Source organism: Strix uralensis, chromosome 23 (genome assembly GCF_047716275.1).
Source record: "Strix uralensis isolate ZFMK-TIS-50842 chromosome 23, bStrUra1, whole genome shotgun sequence".
Taxonomy (NCBI): Eukaryota; Metazoa; Chordata; class Aves; order Strigiformes; family Strigidae; genus Strix; species Strix uralensis.
This window is the reverse complement of record NC_133994.1, coordinates 4,724,507-4,745,642: the sequence shown is the minus strand read 5'-3', so window position 1 is coordinate 4,745,642 and position 21,136 is coordinate 4,724,507. Positions and strand designations below refer to the sequence as shown.

General features: G+C 44.5%; 1 protein-coding gene across 1 annotated transcript; it reads right to left on the bottom strand.

The window, feature by feature from the left end:
• Nucleotides 1-1,531: 1,531 nt before the first annotated feature.
• Nucleotides 1,532-10,495, bottom strand: CA6 (carbonic anhydrase 6). Its single transcript, XM_074893332.1, has 9 exons — nt 10,313-10,495; nt 6,349-6,497; nt 5,846-5,941; nt 5,234-5,300; nt 4,524-4,681; nt 3,217-3,340; nt 2,712-2,784; nt 2,218-2,231; nt 1,532-2,166 (listed from the first exon to the last, which is right to left on the bottom strand). Exons 1-9 carry the CDS (start codon nt 10,332-10,334, stop codon nt 1,532-1,534), a joined length of 1,338 nt encoding a protein of 445 aa, XP_074749433.1. The 5' UTR covers nt 10,335-10,495.
• Nucleotides 10,496-21,136: the final 10,641 nt, after the last annotated feature.

The following is a 21,136-nucleotide window of genomic DNA, read 5'->3' as shown; positions in this document are numbered from 1 at the left end:
CTTCAAGGGACCGCTAAACTGGAAATGCATATCACTATAATGTTATCCCCACCCTGCTCACCCAACTCTCTCCTTCAAATCAAACCTAGTCTTCAGCTGTTGCTGATGAGTCCTTCCAAAGCCTTCTTGAGGTTAGGAGTCATCCATCTGGCTGATGCTTATTCACAACTAATTTATAATCGTTTGTTCCAGTGGCACTCTAGTCTTTGAGCTGTTTAGCTCATTTCACTCCCTAGTGTTTACACTTCAGTTGCCAAAGAGCATCAGTCCCTTTTAATCCTTTAATAACCCCCATATCCCTACCCCATACACGTGAGCCCGTGCAAGCTTGTTTGTCCCCTCCCCAAGATACAAGGTGTTCCCCAGAGACAAGTGGTATTGAACTCAGAATATACGAACCGCCCTGCTGCGTTGCAGGAATCAAATTCAGGTTGATTCCTGTGTAGTGGGCTACAGGTTGGAGCCTGTATTTGCAAACACATTCAAACTTGTCTTTAATTTCTTACACTGAGTTGCTTAAACTTAGTTTTTGAAATAACTCAGCTCTCAGGTCCTTGAAACTACTTGAAAAAGTCTTCAAATGATTTAGAGCTTGGTCCTTCTGCTGGTTTCTGGTTGTGTTCCCTAAGGGCACCATCCCACCTGAAGGCTAAATTGGTTTGAAAAAGCTGAGTCTAAGGACTAGTGATGACTTTTGGAAGAAAGTAAAGTGCACGCTGATAAAAATGGAGGCTTTCTTAAAGTATTCATCAGTTTAAGGGGTTTGGGGGCTAATTATGGCATAATTTAACATGGGGAAATTAAATTAATTGTTATGCAGGGCTGCTGCCCTCTGTTTTGAAAAAAGCAGAATTGTTCAACAGCCTGGCATGGATTTTGTGTTGTTGACGGAGATAATCCTTCCCATGATTTACTTTAACCTTAGAAAATGAGTTTTATACCTCCCCTCAAACTTGTGGTGTATACATGTTGGAAACGAAGCAGTTTCCATGCTCTGTCTCTGCATGGATTTACAGAAAAGAAGGGATGCCACTGAGCAAGGCACAGTGACTGTGTAGGAGCTGTGCTTCTCCTTCAAGGGCTTTGTGTACCGGGACATGTCTGTAGGGGAAGGGATGGTGATTTGATGGAGAGAAATGGGAAGGAAGGACGCATGCAGAGTGAGAAACTGGGACGGGGTGAAGGATGTGAGAGAAATTTTATTTGAGGAAGTGGCTCCTTTGACCCAAGAGAGTGGCTCTTTGGCATGTAGGAAGTTCTATGTTTGGGGACCTAAATCAGACTCCTGGGAGGGATGTGACTATTCAAAGTGTTGGACTGCACCAAGTTCTGCTCTGTTCGTGGCTTCTATCCCACTGATGGAGGCTTTGATCTCTTGGGAAAACAACCTGGAACACTACCAGGCGCACAGTGAGTCCATACAAACAGAAAGAGAAACAAGCAAATAATCTAAGTTTTTCTCAGTTTCCCCAGACAAGCAGTTTGGATTCTTCTGCTGCCTTTTTTTTTTAAAAAAAAAAAAAAGCTGGGGTCACTGACAGCTGGTGTCAGACTCCAGAACCACCCCCCCCAAGAGGGTCATGGGGGTTTCTCCCCATGCTATGATATCTCCCTTCAGTTGCCCTGGTTTGCACAGGGCAAGTGCCCGAACATCTGCAGGACTGAGAACTTGGCTCCAGAGGTTCACGTGAGTCATCCACCCTGTAAAACCATTGGAGAATGTCCCAAGAAGAGTGTCTCTGGCTTTCCCAAGGACAAGCGTCCCTCCAGCCTGGCTCACATACCCTTGCTGGATACTCTTTGCTTTACCAGCTGCTCCATTGAGCCAGAAATTTGTCATTCCAGACTGGGAGGCCCATGCCATGCAGTAGTGCAGCCAACCTTGTGCCTTGTGGTACAGGGGGAAGCTGATGAAATGGCCTCCTATCCACAGTCCCACATCTGTGCCCACAGTCATCACCAGCTCATTATCCCTCTCCTGTGTGGAGTAGGAAAGAACAGTCTGACTGCCAGCATGTTGGGCTTTTGCCCAGAAACATAAGGTGAAGGCTTGGAGGGACATATCATGGAGGGGATGAACGTTCACAAAACTCTCAATGTTTTCCACAGGGAAGTAGAAAGCTGGAAAAGTGCTGGATTTAATACCTGAAAGAAGCAAAAAGCCAGCTGTTAACATTTCCTGCTGTGCTTATAAATCAGCCCCAATCCTGACCCGACAGGAACTGGCAGAGCTGTGACAGTCTTAGCTGTCTTGAGCCACAGTTACTGACGTGTGTTGTACCAACAGGGAAAGGGCTTGGGATGATGAAAAGCTTAGCTCCCTCACCCAACTGTTTAGAAAAATCATTTTTCCCCCCTCTTTCTTTTTTTCTCATCTTGTGTAAAATAATCATGATGATTATTTATTCTAGGGGAACTGTGAGCTGAAATTCCTCACTTTGTAAAAATGTGCTTACATGTTGCAGGAGAAAGCAGCAGTCGCTGTGAGAGTAGCTAGATTAGGGCTAGCTTTAATGATGCTGTAGCTGAAGAATTTCCATCAGCAGGCCTAGTTATGGGGCAAAATTCTACCTGCACATATAAGCATCAAACCTATTAATGATTTAGGCCATCAAGGTCAGCAGGGCATGGGTTCTTCATCCTTGCAAGGTAAGCTGGGCTCAAGAATAGATGTGTGTTTCTTACCTATGTGGCTCACTCCATTCAGCAACTCTGTCTTCATGTCTTGGAGCTGCACCTGGATTTGTTCCAGTCTGAGGTTGAATTCTTCTGGATGGCATTGTTCTAGAGCAATCAGACAGCTGAATTTACAGAAGGCCAGGGCTTGCACATGGTAGATTTTCTGTTTTCTAGTTTGTAGAAGGTTTGGGGAAAGCATTTGTTTTAAAATGCAGTCTCACCTCCATATGGTGCCTGGCTAATCAGCTGTGCCAGAGCTGTTTCTGGGATGGCAAGTGTACCTCACCCCTGTGGATGCAGACACACCTGAACCTGGTGGTCTTGTGTAGCACCCCTTATCCTGGGAGATCTGTGTGACACCATCGCAGTCAAAACAAAGGGCTGGCACACAACCTTAGAGGCACATGCGCCATCTCCACCTGGGAAAGGTCATCTCCAGCATGCCTAGCTGAAGTGACTTGCAACTTAACTCCTTCCACGAAGGCTTCTCGCCCCTTCCCAGGGAAAGCCTGAGTCTTGCCTGCTGACCCCCGTTACCTGGGCTGGGTTTGGCTCTGAAGGAGGACTCCACCACCCGCCCGTTGAGGGGCTGAGCATGCCGGTAGTCGTTGCGCAGTGTCCTGTTTTGCCAGTCCAGCAAGGTGTTCTCCAGGAGGCTGATCTGTGAGCAACGCAGGCTTGTTATGGAGGGCAACGGGAACAGCAGTTTTGCCTAGGAGTGCAGTGCAGATCCTGCAGCTCAGGATCAAACCTAGCGATTTGTTACAGAGGAAGCCACAGGGTCTCTTGCTGAGGATTAGCAAGGGAAAGGAACACAACACGAGAGCTCTTATCAGCTAATTAATGATAAAGACATTTTGCCTGAAGGAAGCTTTTAGCACCTGCCTGATGGATGCATGGATGGAGATTTTGCTGCTATTCTGGAGCATACTGCTTTCTCACAAGTACCAACTAGCCTTCCCCCCGCCAAAGAAAGTATTTCTTTTTCAAATGAGAACACACTGTGATCCTCCAATGCTGTAGTCTCCACTTTATCTTGCTCTTCTCCTAGAAGAAAACGTTTCTGACGCTTCTTTTTCATTAAGGAAGATGAACCGGTCTGCCAGACTCAACAGTAAGCTCATTTAACTTGTGTTACTTTTTTCCCTGCTAAAGCCTTTGTCCTGACAAGGCAGACAGAGAAGAGAAGGGGATTCTGCCACGTGATGGTATTCCACTGCTGGGACAAGCTGGGTTGCTGCCCAGTGCTCCTGTGCACTCAACAAAGTTCTCTGTAATGGCTCTGCTGGAGCCTGGACCAACCCTCTCCTGTCACACGGCCAAAACTCACAGCAGGCCACTCCTGAAATGATCCAATCTAGCTGCATAGTGTGCAAGGCAAAAAAACCCCGAAATACTCTTCTAAAAATGTGCTAATTATTCTGTAATAATTTTAATGTTATGAATGGCTCTTTTATGTTTGTTTTTGGAGGGGGTGGGGGTTTGGACTCTCACAGTAGTTTTTGCCTTACTGATTCTGACTGGTCTCTTCGTTTTTATAGTGCTCCGGTATGGTTGAGATTAACTGAGCAGAGAGCTTTGTTATCGCTCACCAGACCCCAGGTAAACTGCTGCTCTACAGAGACTGACCCTTGCTGTGATGTAGCATCACAGTGTCCCTACAGCCACCTGTAACTCCAGTTGCTTAGGAGTCTACCCCAAAAGCACTGTATGAGAAATGCCCTATTAGCTCCTCTGTCAGGCTGTTCCCAAACTCACAGGAGGACAGAAAAGGAAACTTGTGTGGAAAGGTGGATTGTGGAGGGAAGAGAAGCTGTTCTGTCTGGTAAACAGCTATCACTGACCTGTGTGTGTGACAGGACAATTGGAGAATGAAAGATGGTCCAGATCACACTCTCTGAGCAAGGTGGGGTGGTTAGTGATCCCTGGTACCTGTAGAAGTGTGAGAGGTTTTCTGGCAGCATGGCTTGGACATCCAGAGAAATGAGCTTTGTTGATTGACCTCAAAAGGAAACAGAGGCAATATTAACAATTGATGGGGAACAAAGAGAAAGGTGAGAGTGGTGTTAGAGCTGGGGTTGGCAAATCACGTTGACCAGAGCACTGGTGTATTAGAACTTTGGCAGAACTGGATGAAGGTGGAGGGAAATGAATGGTCCTTTCTAGTGGATCTACGGTTTGTCGTTGAGGTACTTGGGGTCCTGGAGGTGGTGGGCAACTTCACCTCAGTGCTCTGCCAGGAAGCAAAGTGTATTAGTGCGCAGAGAACCTGCTGCCTGGGCGTACAGACTGCAGGATGGTGGGAATTTGTTATTTGATGGTACTGCAGTGTGTTGTGTAGGACTAAGTTTGTCTTTGATTGCCCTGAGCATCTTCCACACACCTGTGCTCTTCGAGATGCGTGGGCAGGGATGGTGTGGAGTCATGCATGGCTGAGGATGCTCGGCCACATACTTGCAAGGAAAGCAGCAGCAAAACGTCTGGCCCCAGACCCAGTACATACGTACAGGCTTTGAGAATGTCAAGGATGGAGAAAAGCATTCCCCAGTCTTACCTGCAAACCTGATTTTTGCCAGTTTGGAAATGAATTCACTGTAGTAGGTATTCTCGAAGTGCCCATCCTAAACACAGCATAGAAACTTGAACAAAAGGTTAGTGACCTGCTTGTCCTTCTATACTAACAATCTTGGGGGGCTAATTGATGCATTGGGAGACAAAGAGAACAAATACTGTCACCAATCTCTTGACAAGCATGATAAGGTATGTACCCCTAGATCTTGGGTAGAATAGTGAACTGTAAATATCCTTTTTCACCACTTCTAAATCCACACAAAATCAAGTGTTCCCACTTGCAAATCAGAGCAAAGCCTTGAGGTACAGCAGGGGAAACCCAGCTGCCCAATAATCCATCTGTACTTTTCATGGGCCAAATTTTTCTGGGGCTCCCAAGTTGTTTTGGCTGGTATTGTGCGAGCCCCAGATGACAGAAGGGAAGCACAGTTCTGCTGTGGCACAGCTTCCTCAAACTGATGGCAGACATCATCTGTTAGGATACACGTGCAAACCTAGTACAGGCTGCTTGTGTCTGGACCTGCTTAGACTGCAATTATAGTATAAATAGTGATCACAGCCTGGCCTTGCTCAGCAACCTGGGCATCAAACCTACCACATACAGGAAGGCAAGCACAGCCAGTCCATTTGGTTTGTCTTTGGCTTCTTCAAAGCTTGAGTAGTCAGCTGAGTTATAATGGACAATGTGCAGCTGTCAGAAGAGAGACAGGGTCATTTAGGAAGAAGTGGTAAATGGCTTCCTCAGGGCTTTAAAGGACCAAACACAGACTGAAGAGAGTCACCATCCCACTTCCTGCTGCTTGTGCCTCACAGCACAGCCAAACAGACCATTAGTTTAATAGGTTTGTGACAGATGTGGAGGAACAGCTCCATCTTTGAAGGATATTAGTTCTATTGCAATGGCTTTTCTTAGTCTTCTGTGCCAGCACCGTCAGGCTCAGCCCCTGCATTGCACCAACCACCTGCACTTATGGGAGCCCTGTATCTCTCACTTGCCTCTGCATTGCTTCCTGCAGGCTTTGTGGGCTGCAGCTTCCCATTTCCCAAATGCCAGACTTGCAATGCACCCTCCCTCCACCCCCCTTCGTTCACAGGTACCTCTGCGAAGTATCTCATCCCGTCTATGGTGTGCTCAGAGCCGCTGGTCTCCAGGTCCAGGCCCCCCCAGTGCAGATGCATCTGTACAGCTGTGTAGAGGCCTGGGAGCCCTCTGGAGATGTGCATGGTGGGTGGCAAATCAATCTGAACTGGAAAACAGGATTGGAGACAGCAATGGGTGCAGCCATGCCTGTTCTTGTACTTATGCTTACAGTGCCTAGTGCTTTTCTGCAGTAACACCTTCTCTGAATTAAACTGGCACAGTCATGTTCAGGGATCTAACTCCAGTATGCAAGGAAAACCACTGAAGCTTAAAGCTCTCTGTGCTTAAAATCCTTCCTGACCTCAGGCTTGTTCACCACAAAGACCACACCAGGCACACAGCAGCTCTGGGTTTTTCCTTAGGCAGTAATAGAAGTGCTTTAATGCTAATCTCTGCATAGTACATCACATCTTGCAAGGCTCTGCACAGATTTACTAACTACTTTATTTCCAAGGAAGAAAAAGGGGATAGAAGTCAACAAAGTGACTGGCCTCATTTAACCTGTCATCATAATTTCCAGTATTCTGGACTCTGAATCTTCTAGGAACAGGCATACTGGGCCAGAGCCCTGTAAGTTGGAAGAGGCTGTGTTAATGCTTGAAGGATTTGGAGAGACAAATCTCTTTGCTTCTCCTTGCCAAGAAGTATTCACAAAGAGACTAGAAAACATTTGTCTTCTTGCTAATGTACTGCCACAAATCATATGTTATGTTAATAAATATGCCAAACCTAGGATTGAAAATGGAGAATTACCTTGTCCTAATGAAAGCCCAGAGCATGTTATAAAAAACTAAAAACTATCCTTGCAAAATGTAGCACACTATATGATTCATTAGTTGTAGTTTGGGTTTGTGAGAAGTTTCTTTTGTTTGTAAGCTGTTTACAGACACACAAGATGAAAACATGTTTCCTTTTAATATCTCAGAGTCTAGAGTGGGGAAAAAAAAAAATCTACCTTTTTACCCAAGACCCCTGTTGACTGCCTTCCATAATTATGGTTATTTACCTCAAGTACCTCACTACAGTTCCTGCTTTCTGCAAAACGCAGCCAGAGAAGAGTGTTCTGAGTTTAGGGGAAGCTGAATTCTTCTGTAAGGTATTTTTGCTGATAGCATGGAGGTAGGTGACAGCCCAGTTACTTGCTTCTTTTCACCTGTGGAAAGTGTGTGTGGAAAGTGTGACTGCTCTGAGCTGGAAGTGCCTTACTCCTGCCTAGCTCTAGTGTTGCCAGGCAGTGGAAAAGCAGCTGGGATCATGCAGTGTGACTCTGAGTGCAACTGCACCTTTCTTTAGCATTTCTGCTCTCCATTTTGGACTCGTGTCCATCACTGCCTTACAGCTTACAGCACATGCAGCTGGCCTGTTCTCGCCTCTCTGGCCTCTGAGGCAGCTGAGTTAATGAAGGCCACACGTGAGGTCCCAGTTCTAAGACAAATCTGGAGCAAGTTGCACATATCCTGCACAGATGACATTTTAATCTTCCAGAGCTGTGCCTGTCCTCGCTACCTGCTTGACCAATCCTGTTTAAAAAACCAAAATGAAGTCGAAATACCAAATAAAAAAGGCTTCATTAACCTAAGGTTATCTGTGTGAGTGTGTCTGCACACATGCTCTGCAGTACTGCAAGTAGGCTTTATCAGGTGGGATTTAGCCTGGTAATTACACAACTAGAGAGAATGTGGAGCTGGTTTCTTAGGTGAGACACTTGGTCTTCAGCTCCTGAGAGCTTGCAAGGAGAGTCCTACTGTTAAATCCATGTCTTGTCCCTTTCAGATCTGCTGAATGTTTTCTGATGTGGCCAGGTGGAATATTTTCCTGGAGAGATACTGCTACTTTGTCCCATCTCACTGAAGCCAGTAGGAAAAGCTAGCCTGACTTCACAGGAGCTGTGAATAAGGACAGTCATTTCCCTTTGTGCTGTACGAAAATGCCTTGCATCAGAAAATCATTGTTTTGATGTTAACAAAAGAATAGGAACATACACATGTGCAGTCAGATCTGAAAGCTAAACCTGCAGGAATTAATTTGTAGGCAGTCAGAGTAGCAATGCTGACATGAGAGCTTCTAACTGAATATTGAGCTCCTGTGAGTGACAAACAGGAGTTATGCTTTTTTTTAGAAATACAATCACAACAGTCTTGCTCTGAAGGCAGTATGCCTCATCACTTAATTTCCTGGCTCTCACACTGTATTTCTCTGTCTCTCTGTTACAGACAGGAAGAAAGGACTGTTGTGCGGGGTTAAAGCTACTGGCTTTATGTTCCAAACACCTTCCCAAAAATACTCATTCCCTCCCCACTGCAGCTATTAGAAAATTCTCTCATTGCTCATCTGTAGTCCAAAAGCATTATCCCAACAGTACCGGCTGATGAATTATTTAGGCCATGAATTACAGACTGCAGCAGGGGAATCCAGGACCTCCTAAATTATAAACCTTGCCCTGAGACTGTGTGGCCAAAGGCAAGGCTTTTAACCCATGCTGTGCTTCTGCTTTCCTTCCTGAGACCTGAAATACCAATCCTCTGCCTGTAAGGGAGGGATTCTCCTCTGTGTTGTATTTTGTGTGACCTACATCTAACTGAACCTCGGGTGCAAACTTGCTACTGAGTAATATTTCTCCATTCCTATCACTTCTAGTTCTTACTAATGCACAGGAGCAAAAGACGCATTTTTCTGAGTGCAGAGAGGAGTCAGTGTGCCCCCAACACCACTCATTGCTCTAGTCCTGCAGTCTTGCAGTACACTGAAAGAAAGGATCAACTTATAATGCTCTAGCTGCCTTTTATCCCTTTTTAATGCTAACAGAGAAAATATCTTGCAGAAGCATAACTGCCTTTTATTTCTCTGGTTTATATACGTGTTTCTGGAGAGCTTTGTGGTATGATTGGGCAAACACCTAAACTAGCAGAGCAGAATGAAGTGAGATGGCAAAGCAAAGTAAGGTGAGTTCAAAAAGAGCATTATCTGTGAATAGTATTTCAGTCAGCTAAGACAAATAATCTGTTCCCACACTGTCACGAGCTTGACATCCTCCCAGGACATCTGCTCTACCAGGGAAGAAAAAACTGCCTACAGCTATGGCAAAGCTGGCTCGTTCCACTGCATTTCAACCTACTGTCACTTGCTGGCCCCAAAAGGTTTGTGATCATGTTCTAGCTATGGCAGAGTGCTGAGATGAACACACAGGAGCTGTTCCCATATCCTGCACGGGCTGGGAAAATACATACCTGAACTCATAAAGTCTCCTTTATACCCCAAACACAGTTTAATAAGCGCATGCTACGCTGTTCATGTGAAACCTCCCAAGGATACATCACAGCCTACTTTACAGCTTGAAAGAGGAAAGCTGTCATGTTCAGGTATCTCTTCCATCAGCTCCCCAGCAGGGATGTATGGTCTTCCTCCCCTTGAACCCACTGCAGGTCTCGACCCGATATGATGTACAGAAACCTGAAGTCATCCGTGCAGATGCTAAGAAAGAGGCGGTGATAAAAGCGTTGGGTTTTCAGGGCAGACCTGCCATTAAAGACATCTGCCTTTCGAAAATGTAAGGCCTTTGCTTTGCTGCTGCTGGCCTGTTCCCTGCACTGTTGGCTGCAGGGATCACCCACTCTCACAGAAAGAGTGCATGGGAGGCCCCTGGGTGCTGTGTGTGCAGTGATCCGGTGATCCGTGCAGGTACGGAGCCATGGCTGGGGGCAACATGGGGCAAAATGGGGCCAGGCAGCACTTGCTTCCCTGTGCCTTAGAGCTGCTATTTCTGACAGAAAGGTGACTGACAGCTAGAGCTGCTGCAGGACCAATTAAACTCCTTGATCTGTACGTCTTGATTTCTGTTTCGGCTGCTCCTTTGTCAGCAACGACTTCTTGAGCAGCTCCTGGTTTTAGGTAGGTAATGAGAAGGATCCCCCCCAGTCTTACCAGAGTGACCATTGTTGGTCATTGTGAAATCCCCCTGCAAAGGCCCATCATAACCACTCAGCTCCAGCTCCAGCAACTGGGGGTTGTACCTCACTTTTTTCCTCTGGATGTCAATTGGAGATTGGTGCTTGCCAGCACAGTCTGCAAAGTGCCTTCCCCAGTGCTCTTCATCCAGCTCTCCTTCTGTGCAGAGGAGAAGCAAACCAGGTTATTTGGACATGGTGAGAACTGCTGTTAGCTCAGGAGTCAGAAATCTCTCCTCATTTGCCAGCAGGGCATGTCAATCTAACTATTATAACACCAGGAGCTGCAGCAATAAAAGATTGCTCTGCCTTCCCTAGAGTGAAAATATACATTATTCTGTCTGCAGGACAACTGTGCTGCAAAATAAGAAACCTGCATTGCAGTAGTAGCTTCCTGAGCGCTGGAGACTGAACCTCCACCGAAAGAGAAGCAGTGTTTATATAGAAATGGGGATTTAAATGGGTCTGAACTGCCAAAGGTGTGGAATCAAGATCTCAACCAATGTGAGTGAATAGGACCAGGGCAATAGGTGGGAAATCTCTGCTTAGGATCAGGAACCGGGAGCAAATTTTGCTATTTTTAGCTAGGGAAAGAGCTAACAAAGGAAGAATAGGAGTGAAATGGTTTTTAAAAATGGAACCTTTTGTATGTTTTCTGGGATAGAAGTGGTCTGGGGTGGCTTTGATGTCCTGGGTATGTTTTTCTTAACAAATCCAACCCCTTTCCTATGCGAGTGCTATGCCTCTTCTTGGCACCCCCTTTTCACACACAGCAAATAATGAGAATGTGATTTATTGCTTCTGTGACACAAATCCTGGTGTGGAATAGGCCCTGAGTGTCCCAATTTCAGGATTCAGTTGACTGCTCTGAGCTCTTGATCTTGAGTTGATTGAGCTCTGAGCTTGGGAGCTCTTCAGCCCCCAGGCCTAATAGCCCCTAAAGTCGTGCTGAGTGTTAATACCAGCTCCTTGTCCTGTTGAGTGTCACCAGCTCAGACACAAACCTTTGACGTGGGACTGAGAACTAAAGGCCCTGGCTTCACCTGGACGTGCTCATCACCTCTGCAAGTATGAAATACTACAAACCTCCTGTGGCCACCTATGGAGGAAGCAAATGTGTAGGAGAGCTGCCATGCTGGATGCTATCCTTTTTCCGATGGCTCTAAGCCTCTTAGCCCTAATTTGAATCTTTCCTGCAGAGGTCCTGGTGCTGCTGAAATTCTTAACAAATGCTTGAATCCTTCAAGGCTGTTTGCCCTCTCCACAGTACTGTATTTAGGACTTTAAGGGTAAGTAGAAATTTTGACGTCATCTCTGTCATGGCTGTGACTGACAATCAGTAAGGAAATCTTTTCTTCTTCACCCCAGAACTGCAACTTATTGATCAATGTCAGAGTCATGTCTGTCTGAGACAAACAGAGCTAGAGCTAAGGAATAATCATCATGTGATTGTTGAACTCAGTGACTTCGAATCCTGCAGAGATGGTTTGGAAGGAGAGGTGATTGTTGTAAAAAAGAAAATAGTTCAAAGCTACTTCATCATCTTCCTCATTTTCAAATTATTATAATTACAGCCACACCTGAGGATTTGTTACTATTTGCTAATTCTTTTCTTTTTATTTCATTTAAGCAATGTCAGTTTGCAGGTATTTGTTTCCTGACATTGAATAACTATGGGGGGTTTAGGAGATGCAGACAGCCTGGCCAAAAGAAAATCCAGGGAAAACTTCTGCAAACAGCTTAGTGTCCTAATTGCAATATGGCACCTATTCAACAATATCCTTTGTTTTAGCTTGATTCCCAGCCCACTGAAGATCATAAAAGGACTACCGTTTACTTCAATGAGCTCTGCAAACAACGCCCTGAAACAAATGAAAATCAGATAACATTTCACAAAATACATAAATAAGCACTTCTTAGTGATCTGTACTGCATGGGATATGACAATAAAATAATAAGCAGGCAGGATTTAAAGCTTTTCATTCCAGGATCATCCAAAGGGCAGCTTTTATTCTAACACAGTGTAAAGATTTACCCCATTGTTTGAACCTCATTGGTCTGCCAATTCTGACAATGTGTCCTAACTACACAAAGGAGTAAAAAGGGGTGACATTGAAGAGAATCACTTTCAAGACACACAGGCATCAATAAAGTAGAATAAATTAGCTGTTCTGTGGAGATCTTTCAATAATGGAGAGTCAAGCTGAGTGTTGCTTCTGCAGCACAAAAAGGATGGAAGCATCTTTAGCAAGCAGTAGCAATCCCAAAACCACCTCGTTTTTCATTACCTTTGTATGTCCAGTGCACTAGGTGACAGCAGCTCAGATGCACCAGGAGCAGGTGGAACGAGACAGTCGTGATCCACATGTCTCTCGCTGTATCTGCAGTCAGAACCGAGGTGGGGAGTGCATTTCTTTAAAAATCCTCAGGGAGAGCAAATACCAATTTACTCCAGGTCTGGCCTTTCCAGCACACACCCTGCCCTTCTCCTCACCCAGCCAAAACAGTAACATCGAACAATGCCACAGAGATATTTCTTTTGGACAGTCAGCTTTAAGCACTAAAGGCACTTTATTGATCCTTTGCATCAAGCAGTCGCTGCAAATAGAACAGGATCCCCCCCATGGCCAAAGCTGATGGCCTTGGAGTCACTGTCTCCAGCTGCTACACATCCTCTGCCCACTTTTCCTGTCCATTCATTCCTGATGAGCAGGTAGAAAATATTCATTGCAAGTATCCTTAAACAGTGCTTTGTAAGCAAAGATACCTAACACAGATCTCAAAACACTGCCCGGAGGTAGCCAACCGTTTCCTTGTTACACAGAGGAAGGAGCCAAGGCAGAAGGCATTTAAGGGACTGGTTTTCCAAAGTGCTGAGCATTCATGGTCTTATTGGAAGTCAAAATTGTAGACACTTAACTCCTTTGAAAATCAGACTTCTGAGGCCAGATTTAAAAGTGCTCCACACCCACAAGCCTAATATTTCAAAGCATTTTGCTTTTAACGTCTTCCCTAATCACTGAAAATCTAATTCTGAATGTGAAAGATTTGCAACCTTTGGAAAATTCAGAGCTCTGAAAAACTGTTTAGATTGTTGAAAGATACAGGCTCGATGCGAGATACTGAAACCCTGATGACTTCTTAAAAAACATACAGGAATTCAAATAAAAACTAGCAGGTGTCAGATGTCAAAATGCTCTTGTGGACTTCAGTACTTCTCTGTAAATCTTCAGACACTTGATTTCCTTAAAAATGTGTCCCAACCAAAGAATTGACCAAGATCCACTAAAAAAATCATTCGGCAGACCAGGGAACAGACCATGGATCTTCTGCCTGCCTTTTTGTATCCTGTTACTAGGATGTACTGTCTTTGAAAAGCCTTCTTCCCCCACAAGAATGACACACTACCAACAGCCCCTTCTGCCCAGCAGTGCCTCCCAACCCATAAACCCATGGTTTAATAACAAAAGGGGAGCAGAAATCTCCCCAGGAATGGACTTTTCACCTGGTATTGAGCAGAGCTACAGCTTCCACCAACTGCAGTACAACTTTGCTGTTGATTTTAGGTGACAGGCAGCAATATTAAACATTTGGCAAGAAAGCTCACACCAGTGAAATCTCAGCACTTCTGTTTGCAGTGTCCCTGCCGCTTGCAATAATATCTGCAATTATTATTTTCAGCAATAAGGTACAGCAATAACAGCAATTCAACAATATGAGTCATAGGTGAGTTCAGATTTCATGTGAACTCAGGTTTCCAGGATTAGACTGTGCTGAAGAACAGAAGCAGGTTTTTTGATTCAAAATCTTATTCTTTGCAAGTGAAATGCTATTTTAAAAGGCCTTACCTGGTTTGCTGTTTTGTGCAGTGCATATTTAATCTTTGGGAATTGCTGTAATATTGAGTTGATTAACCGAATGTGTATTTTTCCTTCTCTCCTCTAAAGAAATCATTTATTCTGACAGTTGCACTGAACTGTGTGAGGACTAAACTAATCAAACATACCCTGCAATGCACTTCATAATCCTTGTGTACCCAGTTGGGTAAATAGGCTTTGAAATTAGCTGAGGGAGAAATTTTGGGGGTTTATACCTGTTTACACTCCAGGATTCCACACAGCAGCACATGAGGGTGTGAACAAGAGTCGAGAACAGGAGGTCACCTCTGCACCAAAGCATCCCTCCTGTCACCCTGCCTGTGTGTGCCCGCCAAGAGTGTTTAAATGGATGTCATCTAGGGACAAGCTATTTCTCTTGCCCATGCTTTATCGATCAGCTAGCCCAGTCTGCAGAAGGGATTTGAAATAAAGCCCATTTGGGAATGTACTGGTGCCAGGGAGCTGGAGAAGACAGTGAATTAATTTTTAATGGAGCTTTTGCAACACGCTAAAATTGTGACATTTCACTTGACATCAGCAGGAGCTGTGGGTGCTCAGCACAGCCAAACCCCACATCTCTGTTAGCTCAAGTCAGCTTCCCCCAAATTAGTGGCTACTCTGGAAGACACAGCAATCTGGGGAGAGGATTTACTAAGGGCGCTAAGTATGAATTTGTTTTGGAGTTATGACAGAACAATAATTTTAATTACACTCTTTAAATGTACCTGAATATTAAGCTTCTAACTACGAGCTGAATAATATGGAAGGAGTCCTTCTCCTGTATAAAGTATTGCACATGTCAACCATTGCTTATTGGTTCTTGGAGCTACAGCTTTTTTTTAGTGTATATGGTATTAAACCTGACTGGCTTGAGGCTTGTCTCTGTTAGTCATCTGTTTTGCTACTTCAGTATAATTGCTAGAGAGAAGTATGGACATAGGAACTCCAGATATCGCAGCAAGACCGTGCTTGAAGTAAACTGGTGTTTTACCGGAGAAGAACACTGTAGGTCTAACAGGACTCATCTCTGCACCCAAATTTAGCCAGTGGGAAAATCTGATGTCAGGTATCTCAGCCATGAATATTCTTGGCATGATTTCTTCACAAAGGCAGGCTACTTTCACACAGATGCAGTTACACTGACTTCAGCCTCCCCCCCTCCCGCCTCAACTACAGTAGGAAATAAGCCTTTTATCCCACATCATTGGCTTCCATGCACTTCACTTTTATCTCTACAGTTTTCCCTGACTCTTTGCCATCTTTTAAATCCTGCTTCTCCCAGGCTATTCCCTCTGTCCTCGTTGGCCTAAGGCTCAGCTCAAGTCTGACTTTCAGATCCATTCTGAGTATTGGTAGCCACATTAAAACCTTGACATTGCATTGAAGTAGCTGGCTCAATACCTCAGCGCTCCTTTGACCCAGAACTTGAAAGGGTTAACGCCTTTCCCTCTGAATCAGCAGGAATTTCATCAGGGGTTGCAGTAATAGCTGCATCACTCCCAAGTCTGGCAAACATTTGACCAGGAACAAGGTTTTCGATGTGAGATGGACAGATTGCCTTCAATAAGGCTATCTCGGTTTTTGTGAGTGAGTCTAAAAACCTCTTCACATAGAGCTCTCTCTGCTGAAGTCATGCTGGATGAATAAAAGTATTCAGGGCCTACACAAGTTTTATGAAAGACAAAAAGCAGCTAGCGCTGGTAGGCCCAAAGCCATGGGTAAAGCTGTGCAGACTGAAACATGAGATCCTTTTATGCAACAATTCCTGTAATGTTTTTACATCTTCCTTCCAAAACTGGCCTTAGCTTCTTTGAAATTTTGCCCATGATGGTTTTTTTCCTTTTTGCCCTCTGGCTTTCAACTACATACAGAGATCACAGAAGTCAGAAGCAGAAAAGTGCTAGAATTCATTTTTCCAGTTCACACAAGCCCTTTAGGCTTCCTTCCTCTTATATAATATTTTGATGTGCTTGGCTAAATTCATCTTCTACTGACATAAATTCAGATACATTTGTTGATTCTACTGAAGCTTTGAGATAGAAATGGGCTTTGAGGCAGTCTGAGATAGACACCAGAGATTTACACCAGTGTTCCTAAAAGCAGGATTTGCCCGTTTTAAAGTAGAGACATTTCCTCTGCGAATTCCATTTCACGGTCTGACAGATCTCAGCATTAGCTACCTGCAGTTCATTGTCAACCTAAATTTTCTTTTGCTCAGTTTCAGCCAATTACTCTTAGTTATAGCTGTAGTCCTTGGATTATCTTAAAATACTTTTCCCTTTTTAATGTTCACATCGCTTCTGAGGTGGTTATCGCCTCACCGCGCCAGAAGCATGAGCAGCCTTTCACTCACCATTTCCCCAAGGTGGCGAAAAGGACAATGTGATGCTATAAAAAGAAGAGAACATGGTCAAATAATCCCTCTTCATTTTCATTTCCAGGAAATGTAATTACAGTTCTTGTAATGTCTGTATAGGTCTGCTCTACGGACTGCTGAAAGTGTCTTCATGTTCTGGATCTCTACTTGAGACTTTGAAAAAAAAACCAAAACGTGAAGGGAGGATTAGGAAGGGGGAGGTCAATCTTCCCTCTGCATTTAGGGTGAGATAAACAGGAATGTGGCCTGAGTGTGGGGATCAAGGAGTGCTGTCAAGAGCTATCCTGGGAGATATTTTTCCACCATACCAGGGCTCTATGCTATGGACTGGATGGTGGTGGGATAACAAAGAAATAATTCAGTGACAAGACAGCTTGTCAGCATGTGCAAACACCTGTCCACCTTCTCAGACACTGTGTTATTAGTATTTCATACATATCTGCACCTCCTTCCATAAAAATATTCATTTTGCACCTGATCTCCCAGTGTAATAACATGCAGAGGAAGCACAGTTGCTGCTCAGTCTCTCTGAAAATCAATATTAGTGGTGCATAAACACAGGAGAAGACCCCAAGCCCCTTAACAAACAAACACTCTTCACAGAACAAATAACGGCTCTGGAAATGCGGCTGTTGCCCATTGCTGGGTAAGCACTTTTCCTTTCTTATTTCAGCTGCATTGTGTGCTGAGCAGCTGTGACATCCAGTGGCCAAACACAATACAGTTGGCTTTGGTGCAGAACTCTTCATACATGGTAACAATAACAGAGACCTTCCATTGCACTTTTCATCTTCAAAGAGCTGTATAAACAGTAATTCGTTAACCCCTACACACTCGGTGCGGCAGATGAATGTGGTGACCCTAAAAGTACACATGAGAAGGGAAAACCACTTTCCAAGTTCTCCACGAGCACGGCAATCAGCTCACCAGGGAGATGAGGAGCCTGTCTTTGGGCCAAAGTGCAGGACCTTCACCCACCACTGCAGATGGCAGCTGCTGAGAGATAAGGGATCGGAAAGGTGCAGCTCATTCAGCATCTAATGAAGAGGCCACACCTGAGAGAACGGTTGTGCTCTTTTTCCCTAGAGCAAGAAAGCCATGGTGAGGGGCTGGGGAAAGCTATATGAGAGGTCACAGCAGGACCTGAGCTGTTTTGGGAGAGATGCTTTGTCAGAGGCCTGCCAGAGGAAAAGGTTTCTGCAGTGATTTTCTGAAGACGTCAGAGGACTTTGTTGATAGATGTGGAAGGTAGAGGAGGGAGCGCAAGCATGGATTTGGGTTAGGAAATACAGTGGTGGAATCAAAGAAATGTGACTGTAATGAGATCGCAGCGGTTAACTGGGATTCTTGTTGGGACAGGTAAATTGGAAGATACAGAAAACAAATCAGTAAAAAAGAGAAGCTGGGTCTCACCCATGGAGCAGGGCATCCTAGATTGATGCTAGCAGACATCTATTCCACAAAGAGAGAAAGAAATGGACCAAGAGATGGGTTTTTCACAGGCCAATGTTAATGGGGAGGAATAGTGGGTATAAAGTCTCTGACAGAGGTTTAATTGTAGCATTCAGTGCATCTGCTGCCTTTCAGACTTTGCTCAACTCTTTGTCTGTGCTTGAGGTATGCGCTGAGGGAGCTGAGTGCGTGGGCCAGAGCGTGTTTGCTGAGCTGCTCAGTCTAGGAGAGGTAGTTTTCAGTGTGTGTTATAGGTGAAATTACTTCATATCCCACAGAGCATAAGATCCAGGAAGACATGTGAAAGTTACGTGTCTAGGTATGAGTCTGCCACCTCAAGCTTCCTTTCTGGCCCTTGCAGAGAAACAGCCTTGATACAGATGCTCTGTTTTATATGGGTGTCTTTGAGGTCAATCCAGAAGTGCCTGTTTCCTTTTGATTATGAAAGCAGACTTGCATGACTCAGAGATCCAAACTATGGACAGATGTATCCAGTTTCAGAGATCAAGAAATCAGTCCCTGCTTTCCCCAAGTCATCTGTGCCCCAGTGTTTGCTTGCTCAGACCTGCAGTAGTTTTTCGCTACGGGCAAGGTCCATGCAGGGACATTCAGCAAGAGCAGGAGTGCCCACAGCCTCTCCTCTCCCAGTAGCTCATCACCACTGCACTCTGCCTGTGCAAGATGGGGGAAGATGATAGCAGCTAAAAGTGATTCCCATGAGAATGAGCTCAATTTTTAGGGCAGGAAGACAACATGAAGGAAATTTAAATCCTACTGTCTGTGCTGTACCTGTTCTGTGGCAAGAGAATCCTGCTTGATAACTCTTGTGCTTTACATAAGTATTTTGCACTCATTAAGAAAACAAATGAGTTGTTATTCGTTTATTCATACTGCTTTTTTCAGGTTTCCATTCTAAAAAAAACCCTAAATACCAAATATAACTTCTTAATGGCTAATCGATTCCTAGCTTGCTTTCCCCTTTATAGCAGAACGTATTTCAAAGTGAGAGGGAAAGACCTGCTCAGCAAGGAGTCTCGAACACGCTGTAAGGGGCAGGGCAAGACTTGCACACCGGCCTCTGTAAAGGGGATTACTTCTTAATGGTTCTGTCACGGTTTGTATGCGCAGCTATGGCCTTTGGATGCACAATTCCTGGCAATTAATATCCAGCTGGTTTAAAAGCTTTCAGTCTCACCTCAAATCACCGTATCAGATCATTAGCTGCTGGGAAACGTACTCTTTGGTATACCCTGATTTGTGCATTGGTTCACTTCCAAATAACCCTTTACCAACACCTAAAAATGGATGTAGTAGTTTTATATGTAGGTTAGTATTTACAGTAGTTAAAAAGTAGTATATACTTCTCCTAGTCCAGCCATCTTACCTGCTTTTTTGTTGTTGCTGTAGTTGTTGTGCAGTAACGTTCCATTTTAAATGAATTATGCTCTAAGTATTCTGCCTAGTACGTGAGGGTCTAACACAGGTCTTGTATACTCATGTATTGACCCATGCTGAATATTCACAGCTGCACACAAACCTGTGTCCATAGTATCACTTCTCAAAAATGGTCAGTTAGTCTAACGTTACCTGCATCTTCAGCATCCATTAAACTTCCTTTAGTATTGAATAAACCCTGAGCACCCACTTCATTGAAAGTCGGACATAAAATTCTCTGGCCAAGGTCTGTAAGTACCCTGACCTGTCCTTGCTGGCTTGCAAACCAGGGGCAGTAATTTCCATAGAAAATTCAAATCCCAAACGTACTGAAGCCAGCCGGAGTTGGAGAAAATCAGAAATCAGACTGTCAGGTGAGATAGCAGGCTGAGGTCTCTGCAGCCATGCAGGGTTTGTCACTCTGATAGCAGATCCTCACTGACAACTCAGCTTAATTTTTGTGCTGTAATCATGAGGTTTCTTTATAAGGACCCAAAAAGATCTAATTCAGTCTAGGTCTTTCCCTCACCTCAGTCATTGTACTGAAGTTACTTTCAGACTGGCTATTAAATGCAGGAACTGGTGGCTTTTAAATCATTTTCAGGACACTAACCAGTCTATCTCTAAAATCCTGAGAGAAGACAGGAGAATTAAGAGAAGCGGTTCAAGTTACAAGCATTAAGAAAGATATCGGGTATGTCATCTCAAGTCATTTCATTATTCATGTGCCTAAAACCTGTGGTGTTTAATTGCAGAGTTAAGCTGTGAGACAAAAGCATGACAGAAAAGGGGGATGAGAAGCAAGAGAGAAGGATGTAAAGTCAGCGGAGGTTTTGAATGCCTGGAAGAAAACATCTTAAATAGTTATTCAATCATTTTAATAGATACCCAGAAACAGCATTAGCCAGACTCTGTCATTACCTTTCCAATGAACGTTCCTTAAAAATACCACGATCTGCAGAGTCAATGAAGAGAAGAAATCTGAGCGACAGAGTGCTGACTTGTGCATCCGATTGCTTCCCTCCAGAGATCTCACCTCGACTGCAGTGACGTAGTAAGGCAGTCAGAGAGCCTCATTCATGAGGCCGCTTAGATACAGGACTGCTTTTCAAAAAGAAACTTATCAAAACATAAACAGGCTGGCACTTGCAGAACTGTCGGATAGAGTAGGTGAGGGTGGTGCATACACAACAACCCAGACACATGTTTTTCAGGTGTTTGGTGAGGCAGTGGGGAGAAAGAGAAGTCTCTGAGTATTCAGGAAGCGCTTTCAAGGTGCTATGAAAGCTCACGCCCTGGAATGCACCCTACACTGCATGATGGTTATTAAGCACATTAATGCACCAGCAAACAAGTCCTGATCTGTGGTGGTTCTGCTCCCTGCCTTGGCATCCTCAGCTGCTTGAACCAGTGATTTCACACTCTGCAAAGCTCTGAACTCTCCTGCCCAACCACTTTGAACAGGGAAGGAAAAGGCTGGCCTAGTCAGCTTCTCTGCTCATGAGCATGTTGCAAGCAATCAAAAAAACTTAACCTATATTACACTTACAATTTTACCATGGCCTATAAAGCACAAGGAATGACTAGGCCTTGCAAGGGAAGGGGATTTTGGTCACGAGAATTGTTTTGCATTTCTAGGAGGTAGATGCCTGTAAGCCAG

Coding starts and splice junctions, on each gene's coding strand:
- CA6 (XM_074893332.1), bottom strand. CDS start 10,334: ATGACCAACAATGGTCACTCTG. Junction 4,682..5,233: donor GGCAAAAATCAGGTTTGCAG/GTAAGACTGGGG, acceptor TTTCCTTTTGAG/GTCAATCAACAAAGCTCATT. Junction 2,785..3,216: donor CAGAGCCAAACCCAGCCCAG/GTAACGGGGGTC, acceptor TGATTGCTCTAG/AACAATGCCATCCAGAAGAA.